At 54.4% G+C, this 16,951-nt stretch overlaps 5 protein-coding genes across 5 annotated transcripts; 2 read left to right on the top strand and 3 right to left on the bottom strand.

Moving 5' to 3' along the window:
* Window positions 1-3,311: 3,311 nt before the first annotated feature.
* E0L32_009377 (uncharacterized protein) lies at window positions 3,312-3,578 on the top strand (the record flags this gene model as incomplete). Its single annotated transcript, XM_031144336.1, has 1 exon — window positions 3,312-3,578. The coding sequence occupies one exon, from the start codon at window positions 3,312-3,314 to the stop codon at window positions 3,576-3,578; it is 267 nt and encodes an 88-aa protein (XP_030991044.1).
* Window positions 3,579-4,474: 896 nt separating this feature from the next.
* E0L32_009378 (uncharacterized protein) lies at window positions 4,475-5,089 on the bottom strand (the record flags this gene model as incomplete). Its single annotated transcript, XM_031144337.1, has 1 exon — window positions 4,475-5,089. One exon carries the CDS (start codon window positions 5,087-5,089, stop codon window positions 4,475-4,477), a length of 615 nt encoding a protein of 204 aa, XP_030991045.1.
* A 1,176-nt stretch (window positions 5,090-6,265) lies between these two features.
* E0L32_009379 (uncharacterized protein) lies at window positions 6,266-9,512 on the bottom strand (the record flags this gene model as incomplete). The annotated part of the gene is made up of 7 exons (XM_031144338.1): window positions 6,266-6,375; window positions 6,439-6,634; window positions 6,710-7,020; window positions 7,091-7,148; window positions 7,209-7,757; window positions 7,836-9,305; window positions 9,477-9,512. The coding sequence occupies 7 exons, from the start codon at window positions 9,510-9,512 to the stop codon at window positions 6,266-6,268; spliced, it is 2,730 nt and encodes a 909-aa protein (XP_030991046.1).
* A 2,905-nt stretch (window positions 9,513-12,417) lies between these two features.
* Window positions 12,418-13,953, top strand: E0L32_009380 (uncharacterized protein; the record flags this gene model as incomplete). Its single annotated transcript, XM_031144339.1, has 5 exons — window positions 12,418-12,634; window positions 12,694-12,927; window positions 12,971-13,074; window positions 13,138-13,307; window positions 13,422-13,953. The coding sequence occupies 5 exons, from the start codon at window positions 12,418-12,420 to the stop codon at window positions 13,951-13,953; spliced, it is 1,257 nt and encodes a 418-aa protein (XP_030991047.1).
* Window positions 13,954-14,837: 884 nt separating this feature from the next.
* Window positions 14,838-16,582, bottom strand: E0L32_009381 (uncharacterized protein; the record flags this gene model as incomplete). The annotated part of the gene is made up of 5 exons (XM_031144340.1): window positions 14,838-15,071; window positions 15,110-15,974; window positions 16,044-16,160; window positions 16,221-16,494; window positions 16,561-16,582. The coding sequence occupies 5 exons, from the start codon at window positions 16,580-16,582 to the stop codon at window positions 14,838-14,840; spliced, it is 1,512 nt and encodes a 503-aa protein (XP_030991048.1).
* Between the last annotated feature and the right edge of the window lie 369 nt (window positions 16,583-16,951).

The following is a 16,951-nucleotide window of genomic DNA, read 5'->3' on the forward strand; positions in this document are numbered from 1 at the left end:
GTGAAGCTATCTTAGCTACGATCAACCACCAGTGCTCAGCAGCGCCCATCACTTACTGCTTACATAAACCCACACGCCTCCGATCCTACGAAGTAGTCTTACCTCTTGGGATCAAGGATCGTCACAATAATTCTTAAAGAGATAATTATATAATAACTACTTTATTAAGAATAAGCTTAATAATTTTATTTATTTATAATTAATATTAAAATATTAAAAAGCTTATATAATATTAATAAATATTAGTTAATTATTATTTATAAAAACTAATTAATATCTTAAAAAGAATAATTAAGTCTTAATAAATATTAAGATCTTTCTTTTCTAAATAATCTAATTATCTAACTCTTTATTTATAAATTCTTATCTAATCTTCTATATATATAAAAGATACTTCTATTTAAAACTTATTATATCTTAAATCTAAATATTATAAATAAGTCTCTATTAATCTAAAAATATCTCTATTAAATCTCTACTAAAAGATTAAACTTAAATTTTAATAATCTCTTATTCTTAAAAAGAATTAGAAGCTTTTCTTTAAAATAACTTAGCTACTTTAGATTATTTTCTTAAGAAAAAAATCATATATATAAAATAAGATATAAGGTATTTTATAGAATTTTTAAAAAAAGATATTCTTAAGATCTTACTAGAGGATTTTAACTTCTTAGAAATTTAGTAGTGCAGAAGGTCAGGTGAGGACCTACAGACAGGGGGTCGGGCGATTAGACTGCCTGAATGATGGGCAGTAATGAAGTACCTAAAGGTGATATTCATTCGATCTACTCTGTACTTTGACTTTTTCAATAGTCAAAAGCACCATTGGCGTTCTTGTGCAAATATCCACGAGGCAGCAATGCTCGGGACATTTTCTTTCAGTCTGGACCAGACCGTGCGTGCATACATACAAGCAAAGGACGCACGCACAGACGCTGTGCTCGCTACCATTGAAGCAGAGATGCAGGTCCTGCATGCCATTTTATCCAGAGCGACACGTGGTTTTTGCCTGGGGTGGCTGCATATGCTTATTTTGCAGGTTGGCCAGGCCGGTGGTGGTGCCTGAGAAGCGAGAGAGGAATGGGGTGCGCACCTTTGTCCGAGTCATCGCCCAAAGCTTGCGCGAATGGCATCATGGGGGGGGGGGGGGGGGGGGGGAAAGGGGGGGGAGGAGTGGCGGGAAAAGGGGGTGTAGGTGAAGGTTTGCCATGACAAGTCTTGCCCCGCACCGACGGCACGCAGGAACGGGAGATACGGATGCAAGTCAAGCAAGGGGAGGTGATCTCTGCCCATTTTCTCAACAGTTTTTGGTTCTTTGCTTTTGGCTTCTGCAAGGCCAAGCCCGCCCCCCTCCTCTCGATCCCAGTCTAGCTGACTGTCATCATCATCATCATCATCATCGCCAGTGTTGACCAGGGACAGGGGCGAAAGGGGGTCCTGTTTTTGTTTCGCATTGCGCGCTGATCAAAGAAAATGGGAGAAGAGATAAGTAACCGAGCCTACGAAAGCCCAGGGCCCATGTGTGTGTGTGTGTTCGGCTCTTTTTGGACATCCCAATTAATCCCTTTTTCTGCTAAAGAAACAGACAATCCCCCCAAATCCCAGCACCAGGACCCATGGACTGCAAGTCGGCCCCGCTGATGTTCATCATTTTTACCTTGTACAGCACGTGTCGGGGCCGCAGCTAGGCAGCCTAAGGCGCCTTAGGCCCCGCGGGCCAGGCCTTTGCCATCACGCGGTTGGTGGAGAGGGTGCGTGGTTTCAGGGGTGGTGGTATGGGTGGAATGGGAATGGGGGTTGATGGTGTGTGCCACTACTTGTACTTGCATCACTAACGCCCCTTGTAAGCCACGCTAACGACAGGGAGGGACAGTACTGCAGGCTTCAGGCTTCAGGCCTTGGCGGTGAAAGAGGCATAGGAAGTGTATTCAGAGAGAGAGAGAGAGACAATCGCAGGAGGATCCTGAAGGGGGAGAGAGCCGAGACAAAGCAGTACAGTCTCGGTAGCTGAGGTAGTTAGGTAGGTAGTTGCTTGAGACTGATAAAGTGTGCTCAACAAGTCACCTGCATGTGCTGTTGTGTGATTGACCAGTTCTCAAGTCAACCAACTTCAATGCGTGGGGAGAGGGATCCAAATGGGGACAAACAATGGACAACCGATGAATGCACGAGCGACAAAAACAAGGGCCCCATTCCAACGGGCGCATACCCGTCACAATCGAGCCAGCATCCATTGCCCAAAAAGACCCCGGGAGACCCATGGTGCTGCCCAGAATAGCTGGGTGGGTTCCATAAGACACTGGCTAAGGAGTACTTACAGTCACTACTAACTAGACTGGCTACAGCGACAGACCCTCAAACCACCGCCAGGCACTTCTTTTCTTTTTCACCCCCTTCTTCGCCGCCCCCCCCTCCATCTTGAAACGTACTTTTGCAACCAGATCACAAAGCGAGATATTACAGCCAGGGCCAAGCCAAGTTGGTTGGGCAGAAAGAAGCAAATATCCCTTCTCTCTCTCCCTCTCTCTCTGTCTCTCGCAAAGATTAGCGCTGTCAGATTTCCCGCGCCTGCCAGCCTCTCTCCTTCTCTTCGCGACCGCCGAGCAACTAGAGTCGAACGAACCCGACTACTACCGCCGCGCCCCTTCAGTCGAGACCCGGCGGCTGTTCCTGTCCCCCGATCCTGAAACACCAGACTCTACCGCCAGCAATTCTGCTAGTTGGAGCGAGCAACGAGGAAAACTTGTCTTCCGACAATCAGTCACAGCAGACACGAGAACGAAGCAAAGCGAGAGACGACGACACATAGACACACACACGCCCACAAAGATGCCTACTTCCTTGGACTCATCCAGGCCAATCATGGCCCCATCCGTACGTAACCTTTCCTCCGCCACGCCGGCGCCCATCAATTCTCCAGCTGGGATCCATGTCCACGGTCCCCAGTTCTCCAGAGAGGCGATGCAACGCCGGTTCCCTTTCACCTGTTGATTTCCCTGGCCTGACAGCAAGGACTGTCTTTTGTCACTTTGTACGCTTGCTTCCAAGCATAGATAGCCCTATTCCATATCTTTCGTCATCAGATCATCCTGCACTAATCTCCTCCTTCCAACCCTCTTCCCCTTCCTTCCCAAACATCGAACCACCTTCCCACACAGACACACACGATCTCTCAAACCTCCCAACACGGAGAAGGAGAAAACCCCATCTGCCACAAAAAAAAAGCATCACGAAAAGGACCCAGAAGCTAAATGCCCTCGCCGCCGCAACCGCAACAGGCCCGCACCTCGGTCCGCTACAGCACCTACAGCATGGCCGCGCCCTCGGTCCGCACGACCGACTCGGCCACGGCCGAGATCCGCGACATCGAGAAGGGCCTCGACCGCATGGAGAACAAGGCGCTCGCGAGCCAGCGCGTCGTGCTCGACGAGGAGAAGACGGCCAACCTGCAGAAGCTCGCCCTGGGCGCCAAGCTCGACCGCGCCCTCGAGCGGCGGATGGTCGGCCAGGACGCCGTCATGCGCAAGCGCGGCGCCAGCGTGGCGGCCTCGGGAGACGCGGAGAAGGAGAAGGCCTAGACGAGGGGAGGAGAGTGCTATACATACTGTTCGAGCGTACGGAGTTGGTGGGAAGAGCAGAGAGAGAGAGAGAGAGAGATGATGATGATGACGATGATGGGTGCGCGTGTGGATGATATCCCCGAGTAGGTTGGGCTTGGGCAGATGGGCTCCGGCTCTACGGCTGTCACGAGGATCGGACAGCCCGGCCGGCGGCGGGTGCAGGAAGCTTCACTACATGCATTATTTCTTTTGGATCACCACGGCTGGTTGACGGGAGTGTGTTTGACGGCCTCTTTTTTTCTTTCCCGCCATCTTCCCCAGAGATGAAGATGAGTTCACGGCCTCTCGGGTGGTGTTGCTACAGGCAGAGATACGGACAAGACGAATCATCATGGATACACGGGGCATATACTTTGTGTGGTTGCGAGAGTGACAGAAGGGGAGAGACCGGGATCCCTGAAGCAGGCGACATTTCTAGAACAGAGTCATCAAGAACGTGTTTATATCTGGCGAGCAATTCAAGTCGTTTCCACTGCGCAAGATGTGACGCTCATGGACCCATTGCTTCTGTTGAGTGATACCAAATTCCTCAAAACCCCCAAGATGTATATTTAAGACAAGAAGAATGTCATAAATACGAGCCTTCTAAGCCTTTGCTTTTGAAATGTACGGAAATACTGTATGATGTCCCAACGCCGGCTCTTTCGCGAGAGCAATAATGAAACGCCTTCGATGTACGGCCGCTAGGAGTGGTCATAAGAAGCCCTCCTCAACGCTGCATCCAGCCTCCAACAACTCTATCCCCGTCTGTGACATCCACCTCCCTTCAAAGCTGACGATATAACCCCCATTCCTCCCATGTCCCCCCATCACCACGATATGCCAGAAAGCCCACTCCCTCCCCCAGGGCCAACCTACGCCTTGACCCTCTCGAACCGGCCCTCGATCTCCTTCAGCAGCGCCACGAGCTCGGCCTCCTCGCCCTCCATCTCGAGCCCGCGGCCCACCCACTCCCGCGCCTCCTCGTACCGGCCCATCTCCATCAGGCACTTGCCCCGCCGCCACCAGGCCTTGGCGTTGCCCATCCGGCGGGCCTCGACGCTGGCCTCGGCGTCGACGGCGCCCTCGGCCCACCCCTGCGTCGCCATGTGCGCCTGCGCGCGGTTGCTGTACAGCGCCGCCACCTCCTCGCGCACGAGCTGCTGCGGCTCCCACAGCGGCCGCGTGAGCGCCATCTGCAGGCCCAGCGTGTAGAACTTGATCGCCTCGGCGTACTTGCCCTTGCGGAACTCGCCGTTGCCGCTGTCGCGCAGCTTGACCACGTTGGCCGTGCGCTTCGGGTTGACGGGGATGGGCGGCGGCGGGACGGAGGAGGGCGTGTCGAGGGAGAGGAGGGCGCGGTGCAGGGCGTTGAGGGTCGAGAGCTCCGTGTCCAGGGCCGGGTTGGCGCCCGGGTGCGTCGCGGAGACGGCCTTGGACTGCGGGTCGAGCTTGAGGGGGAGGAGGGTGAAGGTGTCGAGGTCGGACATTGTGTGTGGTTTGTATGTGGTTTGTTCTTGGTTGATGGGTGGTGGGATTTGGTAGGATGATGTCGCTACCGGATGAAGAAACAAGACTGTCGGCTGTGGGAGCCCCTTTGTGCAGTCTAGTGGGTTTGCGACAGGCGGGTGGTGCTGCTGGTGAGAGAAGGTGTTTGCTTGAATCTGTCTTTATCCTGCTTGGGGATGATTGGAGGAGTGAGGACAGCTCGATCGAAAGGGTCCCCCGATAAGACAAGCTTATCGACACGTGGCGCATGCCCAATAAAATAATGACAACAGCCACACCACTCAACCACACACACACAGGTGTCAGTTTCAAGCCACAACTTGCCTCTCAGTTCATTTCCAGCATGGTGCCTCAACTGTGTGTCAGCAAGCATTCTGGGATGTTTGGGTAAGCCTCCGCCTGAAGAAGTAGCTTCATATCAAGCGAGCCCATCTCAGCAGCTGCCATTAGGGTTGGTTGTTCAAAGATAGTTCAACCATCTGGTCAACCTCTTTCAGATGAGAGATGAGCTACAGTGTTATCTGGTCACAACTGAAGAGACACAGTGGACACGATACCTGTGTTCCAGAGACACTAAACGCTTCCCATTGATAAAGACACGATCCGTATCATGGACTTGGTCTCAAGCCCAGGCGGACGCAGATCAGAACTAGCATTCTACTAACTACTTGGGCAACTAGTCTTGTGAACACTCACCCAGAGTCAATGGTGTGTGTTTTTGTTGGGTACGGGCATCAACGTTGACATGGTCTGTACCAGATCGGTTGCTAGGCACTGTTTATTTACATGAGACAAACGACGGGGAAGTCCAGTATTTCACTTGAAGGTGGGAATTTGCAACTTGATTAACAGACTACTTTACCATATAATAAAAGAAAAAAGAAAAAAGGAAATAGAAGTCATCAAAGTCGTATCGTTAATCAAAGAATCCCAAATGCCCTTGAACAACCTCATCTGAAGGAAACTTGACCCTTTTTCTTTTCCTTTTTTTTTTTTTTCTTTTTGACCTTTTTTTTTCTTTTTTTTTTTTTTTTTTTTTTTTTTTTTTTGACCTTTTTTTTCCCTTTTCTTTTTTCTTTTTGACCTTTTTCTTTTTACCTTTTATTCATCAAGAGCTTGCCAAGAGATCCAGGCATTCCAATCTACTACGTACCGCATCACCACCCAAATCCAGGAAAGCCTTCGATTGGCTCCCAGTTGTTCTTAAACATCTGCGAGGCAAAGTGCATCGGGTCCTCCCAGGCCCGCCCATCCACAAGGGGTTGCTCTGTGATTTTGAATATTAGTGATTTGCACCTCGCTGTGACCACCACACTCAAACCGTGCTCACCTGGCCGCTTTTTCATTAGGCGGTATGCCCTTTTGACACTCTCGAGGTGGTCCCGGCTCAAGTCCGAGAGCATCGACTTCCTAAGATCCTCAGCGAAGGGGTCGAGGATGCACTTGTAGTAGTGCCAGTGCAGGAGGACGATGTTGGCTCCGAACTGGAGCTCATTAACGAAGTTGGGGAGAGTGTATCTGGTATCCTAAGGGAACGCACAATCTCCAAGTCAGAATATGCTGGACTTGGCCTATTAGGACGGGGCACGTGGCAAACATACCGTAACTCCGTTCTCGCGCGCGTGGCGGTACCGGTCGGCGGACGAGTAGGCCACCTCGTGCAGGAGGATGAAGGTCGCCACGAAGATGGTGAAGAAGCGCGACTTGTTGTTCTGCATGATGAACTGCTCCAGCTGTCTGAGCACGTCCTTGGAGAGCGGCCTCAGGAATTTCTCCACCAGGAGGCCGTCGCACTGGGCGGTGACCATCCTGGGGAGGGAGATCTTCTCGCCTAGAGGATACGCGTTGTCGTTGACTCTGTCCTGGTTCAACTTGTCGTCGCCGTCGAGGTATGCCGAACCAGTTGCCACGCCTGCCAGATGGGCCAAGTTAGCTTGCATTGCAGAAGAGCAACGAGGATCCTGACTCTAAGGAAGACTGACGCATGCTGAACCAAAACTGGAAGAGTTTTCTGAGAAAGAGCTTCTCTTTGTTGTCTCCCTGGAAACACTGTGTTAGCGATAAACTCGCAATGGGCTCAGGGCTTGCGGAGCATCATACAGCTGGCAACAAGCCAAAGTGTTGAATCGCCGCATTGAACATGTGCTTGACGAGCGGCTCCGAGTACGACGTTGCCTTTCTCATGCTACTGAGAGTGTTTATATCGATGTACTTCTGCAGATACGCTGTAGTGCTTTGGATGCTGATCAAGGCGTACGGCGGCACTGGGACCTTTCGCTTCTCGACCTTCCCACTGCGGAGCTTCTTGGTCCAGAAGCGGTCCAGCGAGTCGCCGTCCTTTGGGTTGAACCTGCGCACCTGGTACTTGAGCGGCTCGTTGCACAAGTCGTAGCCTGTGTTGTGAACATCGCGGCACAGCACCTTGACCTCGATGGTGTGCTGCACCTTGTCGGCACAGTCCTTGACGTCGCGGACCCTGGTCCCATCCCATCGGTGGGTCAGACCCAGCCCGCCGGGGCGGTACCAGACCGTCTCCGTCAGCTTCCATCGCCTGCAGGGTATGTGGTGGATCGTTTTCTTGGACTTGGTCGAGACGCGCAGGCAGGATCCGCACGTCTCGTCGTCTGAGTCGAACGGGTTGGGATTGCACTAAGACGGAGCAGGGTAGAGCTAGTCAGATGGGGTGGAAACTCTAAGCTGCTGTAGACGAGACCGTGGGACACTTACTCGGATACGCTGCACTCGGCATCGGAGGCAGACACCTCGACTTCGAGTCTTGCTCGTCTGCTCGCGCTCGTCCGCGGTAAAGCGGCGCCTCTTTCGAGAGCCGTCGCTCTTGAACGAGGAGTCTGCGCCGGAGAGCCGGGGGGTAGCGACCGTGATCGACTGTCTCTCCGCGCCTTCGTCGTCCGACGAATCCTGGTAGACGGTAGTTCTGTCGTCCGACGGATCCTCGTAGACGCTAGTTCTGTCGTCCGACGGATCCTCGTAGACACTAGTTCTGTCATCCGACGGATCCTCGTCGACGCTAGTTCTGTCGTCGTCGTCGTCTTCGTACGGCGTTTCGCCTCTCGACGCTACGGTCGAGGCTTCTCCGTTCTCCTCTGCCATCTCGGCGTCGTAACGGCTGCTGCTAACACCACCACCACCGCCGCCGCGGGCTGGAGGAGCGGTGTAAAAGTGCTCAGAGGCGGGCGGGTCGTCGTCCTCGCCGCAATATGAGCCTTGGCAGTAGCTGGCACTGACGGAATGGTCCGGCAGTGGGTAGACCAGGCGAGAAATCTCCGACTCGTCGACCCCGAAATAGCGGGCGGTCGTGGGGACCGCCTGTGGCCGCAGCGAGTGGCTGAACCCCGCCGCTGTCACCGGCACTACTTCAGTGGTCGACCAGTCGTCGTCGACGTCGTCGTCCTCCTGGTCCGCGTCCTGGTCCTGGTCCTGCTCCTCAATATGGTGATACTCGAGCGCTGGCTGGGGGTGATGGAAGGTGGCGAAGCCCATTGGGTCAGCAGGAGACGCATCGATTGGACGGTGGGAGTGCGACACGAGCTCGGGCGAGGAGTGCGGGTCACACTCTCTACGATGACCGGTGAATGACTCCTGGTCTGCGACCGGAGGCTTTATGGCTGCGAGGGCGGCTGCTGCTTCTGCTTCCGCGCTCTGCGCGCCAAAATTGAACGAGTATGAGTGGGAGACAAGTTCTGGGTACGTCGGATCAAACTGGTCCACCCCTCCTCCAAAGGGGGCGGGGACGTACGAGATGGTCGAGCCAAAGCCGGGATTGTGAAAGGGCAGGGTTGCGGCTGCTGGGGCGGCCAAGCCAGTTGAGAAGGGCGACAGTGACAAGTGGTTCGAGCCTGGCCCACTGATTACATCCGGTGAGAATGAGGCCGACAAGGCCGGTGATGGCTTCACAGAGGACGAAGCAGGTCGATAGGGCAGGTTGATCTTCCAGTGACCCGAGGTGGGTACCTCGCCAGCTGGTGGTTTGATTATCCAGTCATGGGCCTTGTCTCTGGTGGCGAGCTCCCCGGAATCGAGCTTGTGACGGGCGGGGAGCATGCAACTGTCGAGCTGGATCAGGGAGGGCGAACCCCCGTCACGAGCAGCGAAGGATGTCACTGGCCTCGCTCGTGCTGGGCCGCCGTTGGATGCAACCACCAGCTGATCTCCTGCTTGGGGATTGGACTCGGGCACCTGTGTGTGGGCAAGGGTAGCGATCAGTAGGTTATTTTTGACAAGCTGCAAGCAAGATGCACCCCAAGACACGCGTCAATATTGCAGAAGCATGGCACCGCACCCCTCTCAGGAAGCTCGGTGAGACAGCGGCCACAGGTACAGGAGGAGAAGGAAAAGGGTCATATTTACGCCCTGGAGACCAGCACCAGCCGGTAGACCACGCATCGCCGGCACTGCTCTGGTGGCCATTTCTCGCCTGCTTGCTTGCTTCCCTCCAAGACGAAACCTTGTTGCCACTACCCTACCTTACAAACCCCTGCCTTTGCCGGTTGAATGAGGGAACCTCTTTTTTCGGCCGGTGAGCTTCAAAAATGCCCAGGAGCCCTCAAAGCGACGGTGTGTGTGACAAGGGGAAATTGATGTGAAGGGGAATGACCACGACAGTTCTCCAGTCGCGACCCGTCCCTGGACGAAGCGTCGGTCGTGCTTTTGGTACGCGGCCCACACAACGCAGGAGTGTCACAGCATTTCTCGAACCACCACAGCCAGAGCAGGATGGGTCCGTAATGGGGCGGCACGGCCGGTGAATCGCCGTGCTGCTGTTACCTGGAGGCCTACCTACAGGTGGTGGCTGTGCCTGAAAGGGTGATCTCGGCGAAAAGAGGCGACGGTTCGTTGGCCCTGGACGTTGAACGAAGCGGAGGTAGTGGAAGGGGGAGGAAAGTATCAAGAATGGGTTGCTTTGAGTGTTAACTACCAGCCAATTCCACTCACAAAGAGGCAATGATGGCAGGTAAGGCAGGTCGCAGCAGCAGCACCACGGATCGTGTCTTCCCCTCGAGGTCCTCACGATGCCACGGTTCTCGTCGCCGAGAGATTGCTTCTTCTTCTTGCCCAGCTTCCGTTGTTGTCTATCCGTGTTGCAACAGCACCAACAGCGAATGTGAGCTTGTGGGACACGGCGATGGGAGGGCACTCTCTTGGTGATGCCGTCGTAGGCGGTGGTCGAGATGAACGAAACGAAAGGAGGAGGGGAGCGCTCCCTCCCTCTCTCTGAGTTTTCATCCGGTGAGGGAAACCGGGTTGTTCAATGTTTGAAGGGAGGGAGGGATGTGAGCTGGAGTGGGGGGGTGTGATGGCCTGGACAGGGGTTTGTATGGATTCGTATGGAGTTGTCTGGGTTCGTGCATCTTGACCGGTTTCTAAGATGATGGGATTGGATGGAAATCTCTGCGCTGCAGCCACAATGCCCATTGTGTCGAACCATGCCAATTTCCTACCCATCCTCAGTCAGCCTCCGATTGCAGAGCGCAGAGCGCGTTAAGAGGGCGGCCCATGATTGGCTGACGGCGACGTGCGTTGGGTAGTGTTCCATGCTGTCTCTGCACCACACCACACCACGCTCGCGATGACGGCCCAACATCCTCGCGGATGAGACCGGCTGCACCTTGGAAAGCGAGACCGGTAGCTCAAGCGTGGGATGCGGAGGAGGGGCAGCACCACCAATCGGATCCGCGTCGTTAATCAAGTGCATGCACGTCAGGACCGACGTGCGTCATCAAGTCCTTGATGAAGCTCTTTCCCAGTTGGGCCATCAAGGGCCATGTGCCTTTCGTCCAGCGGCACTCGCCTGCAGTTTAGACTTTGTGACATGGGGGGTAGCTGACCTGGCTGGTCGGCCCAGAAGGGAGTGACACGTCTCCTGGAATGCAAGTTAAGTGAACGGATGTGAGCCGCTTTGCAGTTGTGGAGTGGCGCAGCCTCTGGTGTGCCAGTCGAGCGTGAGGGACGAGACCGGAAGCATTCCCCTCGCCCTGTGTCGTTGATGCCCCGTGCATCGAGACTGCGATCTCTTCAAGGCTCGGTCCGCTGCCGGTTTCCTGCAGTGCAGGATCTATCCGTCTCGCTAGGGCACGATGTCCATCTGCTGCTGCAGGGTGAGTTGTTTGCATCACCCGTCGACCCCCCTTCCCCCATCCGCACTGGGCAAGAGGCCGGAAAAAAGAATGTGTGGTTTCCCCTCCCCATTCTGGCCAGACATGTCTTAGGCCCATCAGTTTCGTAGCCGCTGCCTCAAGTGGAGATCCAGGACTCTCCCTCTCTGGCGTCAGATGCAAGATGGGCGGATCTTGCACATTTTGCCGACTTGATTTCGCCTTCCTTACACCGGCCTCGATGCTGTGGTACTTCTCTCGTCACATCACAGACACCTCATAAAGTACGATTGCGTCCGCGATGGAGAACTCCCGCAGTTCGCGAAGAGAAAAAGGAACACCGGTTTCAAAAAATGGGGTAGGTGGTGGTTTCTGCATTAGATGCTGCGAGACTCCCCTTATATCTCCCTGTCCAGACTCTTGGCAATGACGGGAAAGGGGAATGACAAGCGAATTGTTGATCACTTGATGCTGGCTAACGTCGTCTGAAAGAAAACCGGTAGCATCTACGTGGGTTAGCTCACCGGCCCGAGGCCCAGACGAGCGAGTCTGCTGCACGACTCGGTTGGATCATCGCCGATGATGATTCTGGTGTCCTCAGAGGCCGCAGACGTGCCGAGAAGCTTTCAACTGGGGCGACCCTGCTTTAATCTCTGCGTTATCGTGGGCCAGGTTCCCAAAGGACACTAGTGACCAACCACCGGAGCACTTTGAAAGGGGGGCGAACCTTTCCCTGAGGTCCATCACCAAGAAGAGTAGGCCGAGGGGCCATTGCTTCATCCGGACGTCTTCCGGTCTCCTCATCATGGAGTCTGAGGTGCGTTGCATCTTGCCGATGACGGCTAGCGTCAGGCTGGCGTTCCTTGTTCGAGTGTCTCGTCGATATTTTCATCAGACCGGTGAGCTTCCGGATGCTGCTGGGCTTTCGGATGATGTATCATCTGCATTAGCTGTCGTTCGAGTCTGTGCACCTCCTCGTGTATGTCCAAAAGTGATGGCAAGAATCTCTGTGATGGTGTGATGGGTTGTGGGATTAAATACCGGCTCGTTGCCTCTGCTTTTCTCGATGGAAAGATGAAGAGACCAGAGCTTCAACGCCAGAGAAACAATCATACACAGTCTTAAAACATCACTTCTTCTCCTCTACCACTCCATCTATCTCTACAACCAGTGCATTACTTGCCCATTGAAACAAAATGTCTCAATCTACCCTTCAACACCAGACTCCCGTTGTGGGTACAGGTCTGCGTAACGGGGAAGGGGCACACGCCAGTGTTGCTGCTGATCCAGTCAAGGGCCCTCTAGCCTGGGAGCCTGCCGCCCTCTCTCAGGAGGGAGGACAGGATTCCTATGTCCTCTCCCTCGATCCGTCGGAGGCGCTCGAGATCGGAAACGCGCTCCAGTCTCTCAAAGGTAGACGATCCTCTCTCCACTAGCGGATCCCTTGTTTGCTGCTAACAGGTCACTCGAAGGCCTTGGCGTCGGGTTGGACAAGATTAGTCCACAGAACTTCCAGTTGGCAGAGTCCCTTCGTCAACGCCTCGACTCTGTCTCCGCTGCCCTGCACGATGGGCCCGGTCTTGCCCTGATTCGCGGGATGGACACGTCGCAACTGTCGGCCGAGGACAACCTGTCGGCCTATCTCGGCGTCGCCAGCTACATCGGGGACCAGCTCGGGCTCCAGGACAAGGAAGGAAAGGTCGTCAGTAAGTGTCCAAGCCATCTTAAATCGTCACTCTAACGATCTAGGCTGGTCTGTCCATGCTAACGGCGTTAAAGTGCACGTAACCGACGCCAAACAGTGGGCCAGCCCGTACGAGAAGCGCCACGATCTGCACACAAACGGCAGTCTTGTAAGTTACCGTTCCTGAAAACCGTGTTCTTCTGTACTTCCATTGACTTGTATCCCTTGATAGCCCTTCCACACGGACATGGGCTGCGACATCCTCTCCCTCCAGGTCCGACACTGCGCCAAAGAGGGTGGCTATACTCGCGTAGCCTCGTCCGCGACCATCTACAATGACCTCCTCGAGAACAACCCCGAAGTCCTGAAGACTCTCTGCGAGTCCCAGTGGCCGATCCAGGTGTAAGTCGACCCGTCCATATGACTTACACTTCCACCCTCGGCCTCACGGCCCCCTATCTATCCATCACCCAACAAAGACAACTAACACTTCCCTTCTTTTTCCCATCGAAACAGCTCCGGCCGCGAACAGCGCTACATCCTCTGCCCCCTCGTCGAGCGCAACGGCGACAAGATCATGATGTCCCTCGACCCGGGCCGCCTGGGCCTGCACCCCAACACCGCGCGCCCGCACCCGGCCGACCGCCACCCGGGCGGCGTCCCGCCCCTGACCGAGGCCCAGCTCGCCGCCCTGGCCGCGCTCTCGCAGACCGCGGAGCGCCACAGCCTGCGCGTGCGCGCGCAGCCGGGCGACGTCCTGCTGCTCAACAACTGGGCGCTGCTGCACGCGCGCGACAGCTACACCGACAACAACGGCGCCGGGGAGGAGCGGCGCCACCTCGTGCGCCTCTGGCTGCGCAGCTCGGCCCGCGGCTGGGATGTGCCGGACTCGATGCGCGTGCCCTGGCAGGCGGCGTACGAGTACGACGCCGCTGGCGTGGACGTCAAGAAGCAGTACGCCGTCGAGCCAGAGAAGGTGTACAAGGAGCCCAAGTACACTACCGGGTCGGCTTCGTTTGTCCTCGAGGACGACACCGATGAGGAGTGATCCTTTTCGCCGTATGGAAGAAGGGTGATGGTATCTCTTGGAGAAATCTGCCCCTCTGTCTTGTCTTGGCACTTTACTTTTATTGCTCGACCTTCACCTTTTCTTGCTTGTCTATCCAGTCCTTACCGCTTTATGTTTCTCTTTCATCTTCACTGGAAACCTCCAGCATATTAACTTGCAATACACTCCTTCACTCCTATTTCAACTATTATCCTATCACCAACCAGATTGATAACAACACCTCCTATATTCAACATCATGTCTCATTCGTTAAGCTACTCTACCATGATCAAATGAAAACTGGGCTCTTTATCAAGAGATTGCCATGTCGAGCATGGCAGCCCTTCTTGCCATTGTGATCGCCTGTCACAGTCAAGTTGTCTTCACATTATCAGGTTTACTTATCAGGACCTTTCCCATACGCCAAACCTTCGAAAAAGGTGACATTTCCGTCTCTGGGTTCCTCTGACGGGAGGGGAAAGTTAGCGTAGCCAAGAACTTCGAGAAGAACAGCACGGGCTCGGCTGTGAAAGGCTCGTTGGCATATGTCGCTTGTACACAGATGTCGTGGATATAAAGCTGATTGACGAACCAAGACTTCCAAGTCTGGTAAAGACTGTCTTGTCCTAGGCTAGGGCTCGGGGAGTCGGGCGACATGCCGGACGCGCGCTCCACCAGCCTAGCCTTCGCCAGGTATCAAGAGACCAAGACAGTCTGCGCAAGACCACAAGAATTCGACGAGTAGATGGGTTGGAAGTCTGGAAAGAGGTACCTTTGAAGAATACATCTATTTGGGATGCACCCAAGGGGCAGTGGTCTATCTGAAATGCGTATCGAATCATACCGTGTTTTCACATGCCGTTCTATGCCTTCTAGTTATTCTTTTACGCCCCGTCCGACATCTGGACGACAGCCCATTTTCCATTCCACGCCCACTTCCTAGCGCCAGAGTCGCCGCCGCCGTTCTCTGTTTCCTTCCGTAGCCGTTCGTCCTCGCCGGGCTTTAGGCCGACCACAACATCGGCCTTGCACGTCCGCAGGGCCAGCACGTTGACACCTGAGCCAGGACCGAGAGGTCCAATCGCCTCGACGAATGGGGTTGTCGGATCCCACCTCGCCTGACGTGAAATGTTAGCCTAGTCTCAGATCGGGTGACAAAGGGTGTGCTTGCATCGCCGGTGAGCTTCCTGTAGTTCAGGTCGCCCTTGAAGATAACCAGTTCACTGGTCTTGAGATCCTCGTAAAGGTCCTTGGCCGTGTGAGGAAGTCGCCAGAAGCTGCCGGGATGGGTCCAGAAGCGATTCGGGCGGAGAATGAGCTGGCCTTCGGCGTAGAGCTGGCTCCACTGCTGGAACAGGAAGGACAGGTCCGCGGCGTCGCTCTCGGACAGCGGCTCGGGCGTCTTGCCCTGGTGGACCTCGTCCTCCGACGGAGTCTCGTAGAAGCTCTTGGGCTGCGCTAGGGCGTTGAGCAGAGCGGCAAAGTCGCTCGGCAGAACATCCGAGACGAACCACGGCATAGACTTGGGGTGGAGAACAACCAGTGTGGCCAGGCCGGAGGACAGCAAGTATCCCGCCAGGATGAGGTCAACGTACAGCTCGAAGCCGGCATTGTCAAGGACAATATCGACGCGACGCTCCTTCTTGCCCTCCGCCTTGGCCCTTTTCAGTGTCTCGTAGGCTGTAGGGAGATCGTTGACCAGGATGTTTTTCTCGGCAGCCTTGCGGGCCTCTGATCCTTGCAGCTTTTGGATGTCTTCGTAGGTGAGGTTGGTCAGAAGAGACAGGTCGGTTGCGTTGCCCCAGAGGCAGATCTCGCACATCTCCATAAACAAGATCTTGTCGGCTTCTTCGTCCTGCGCTTTCCCCTTGCTCTCCTCCATCTGCTTGACTAGACCCCTATATTTGGTAGCGAGCTCGAGGACGGCTGGCCGGGAAGAACGGAAGGTCTTGATCTTTTGTCGGGCAAAGACATCGTAATTTTGCCATTGTTTCGAGAGTGTGAAGGAGGTGTTGATGCGTCTAAATAAACAAAGGGTTGAGTTCTCCGCTCCTTGGATCAAGTTGTCTCGCAGTTCAATCATCACGTACCGGAACAAGTAGCACTCGGCATACAGCCAAGGGACATTGAGCCAGGAAGGATTGCCCAATTGCTCGAGCTCCTTGTTGTAAATGGCGACATCGTCATGTCCGTCGTTTCTTATCGGTCTGTATCGAGTCGCATCAAGTCAGGAAACGAGCTTGGTCTCAAGTCGACGGTCGACGTACGTGAGCTGCCGGTCGTGCTGGACCTCGTATTTGAGACTTGCGAGCTCCTCGACGATCTTCTTGCCCTCCGCGCGCTTGTCGGCATCGTCGCACTGAGACACACTTCGGTAAGCGTCATCAATAGCTTGCGTCTGGCGGTCCACAGAAGATGAATTAGCAATGCAATTTGGTATAGAAGAGAGAAAGACTTGGATGTTACGGACAATGATGATGGGCCATCGCTCTCGGGCCGTGGGCCAGCCAAACGAGGTTTGCTCGCCGGTCGTGTAGCCAGCTAGATTGAGACGTGGTTAGCCTCGGAAGAGTCACAAAATTGTCCCTCCTGGCAGACAAGACCTACGAGTCTTCGTTTCGTACTCCATCGCAGGCAAGATGGCAATGCTCGGAGTCTTTTCTTGCGTTCTCTACGATCACAGCAACTCAAGAATGGAGGGGCAGTCGCGCGCACGCGGGGTTTAGAGCAGGAAGCCGCGACATATCTCTTATCGATAAGGACTGCCCCATTCTGGCCCCGTAATGAGCTCCGAGCTGTGGCATTCTGATTATTCATGGAACAGCATCAAATGACTCTTTTTCTTCGGCACGGCCTAGACGAAGAGGAATTGTCTGGAGAGAGGGCAAGTTATTTTTCTTCCTAGACTTTTCGAACCGTATATCCGCCATGATCAATGCACAGGAGACACTCTTGCCGAAGCATCTAGACCATTTTGGCATCATCAAAACGCTACTCC

The sequence above is a fragment of the Thyridium curvatum genome (assembly GCF_004353045.1).
Source record: "Thyridium curvatum strain D216 chromosome Unknown NODE_68_length_238363_cov_78.500886, whole genome shotgun sequence".
Classification (NCBI taxonomy): Eukaryota; Fungi; Ascomycota; class Sordariomycetes; order Thyridiales; family Thyridiaceae; genus Thyridium; species Thyridium curvatum.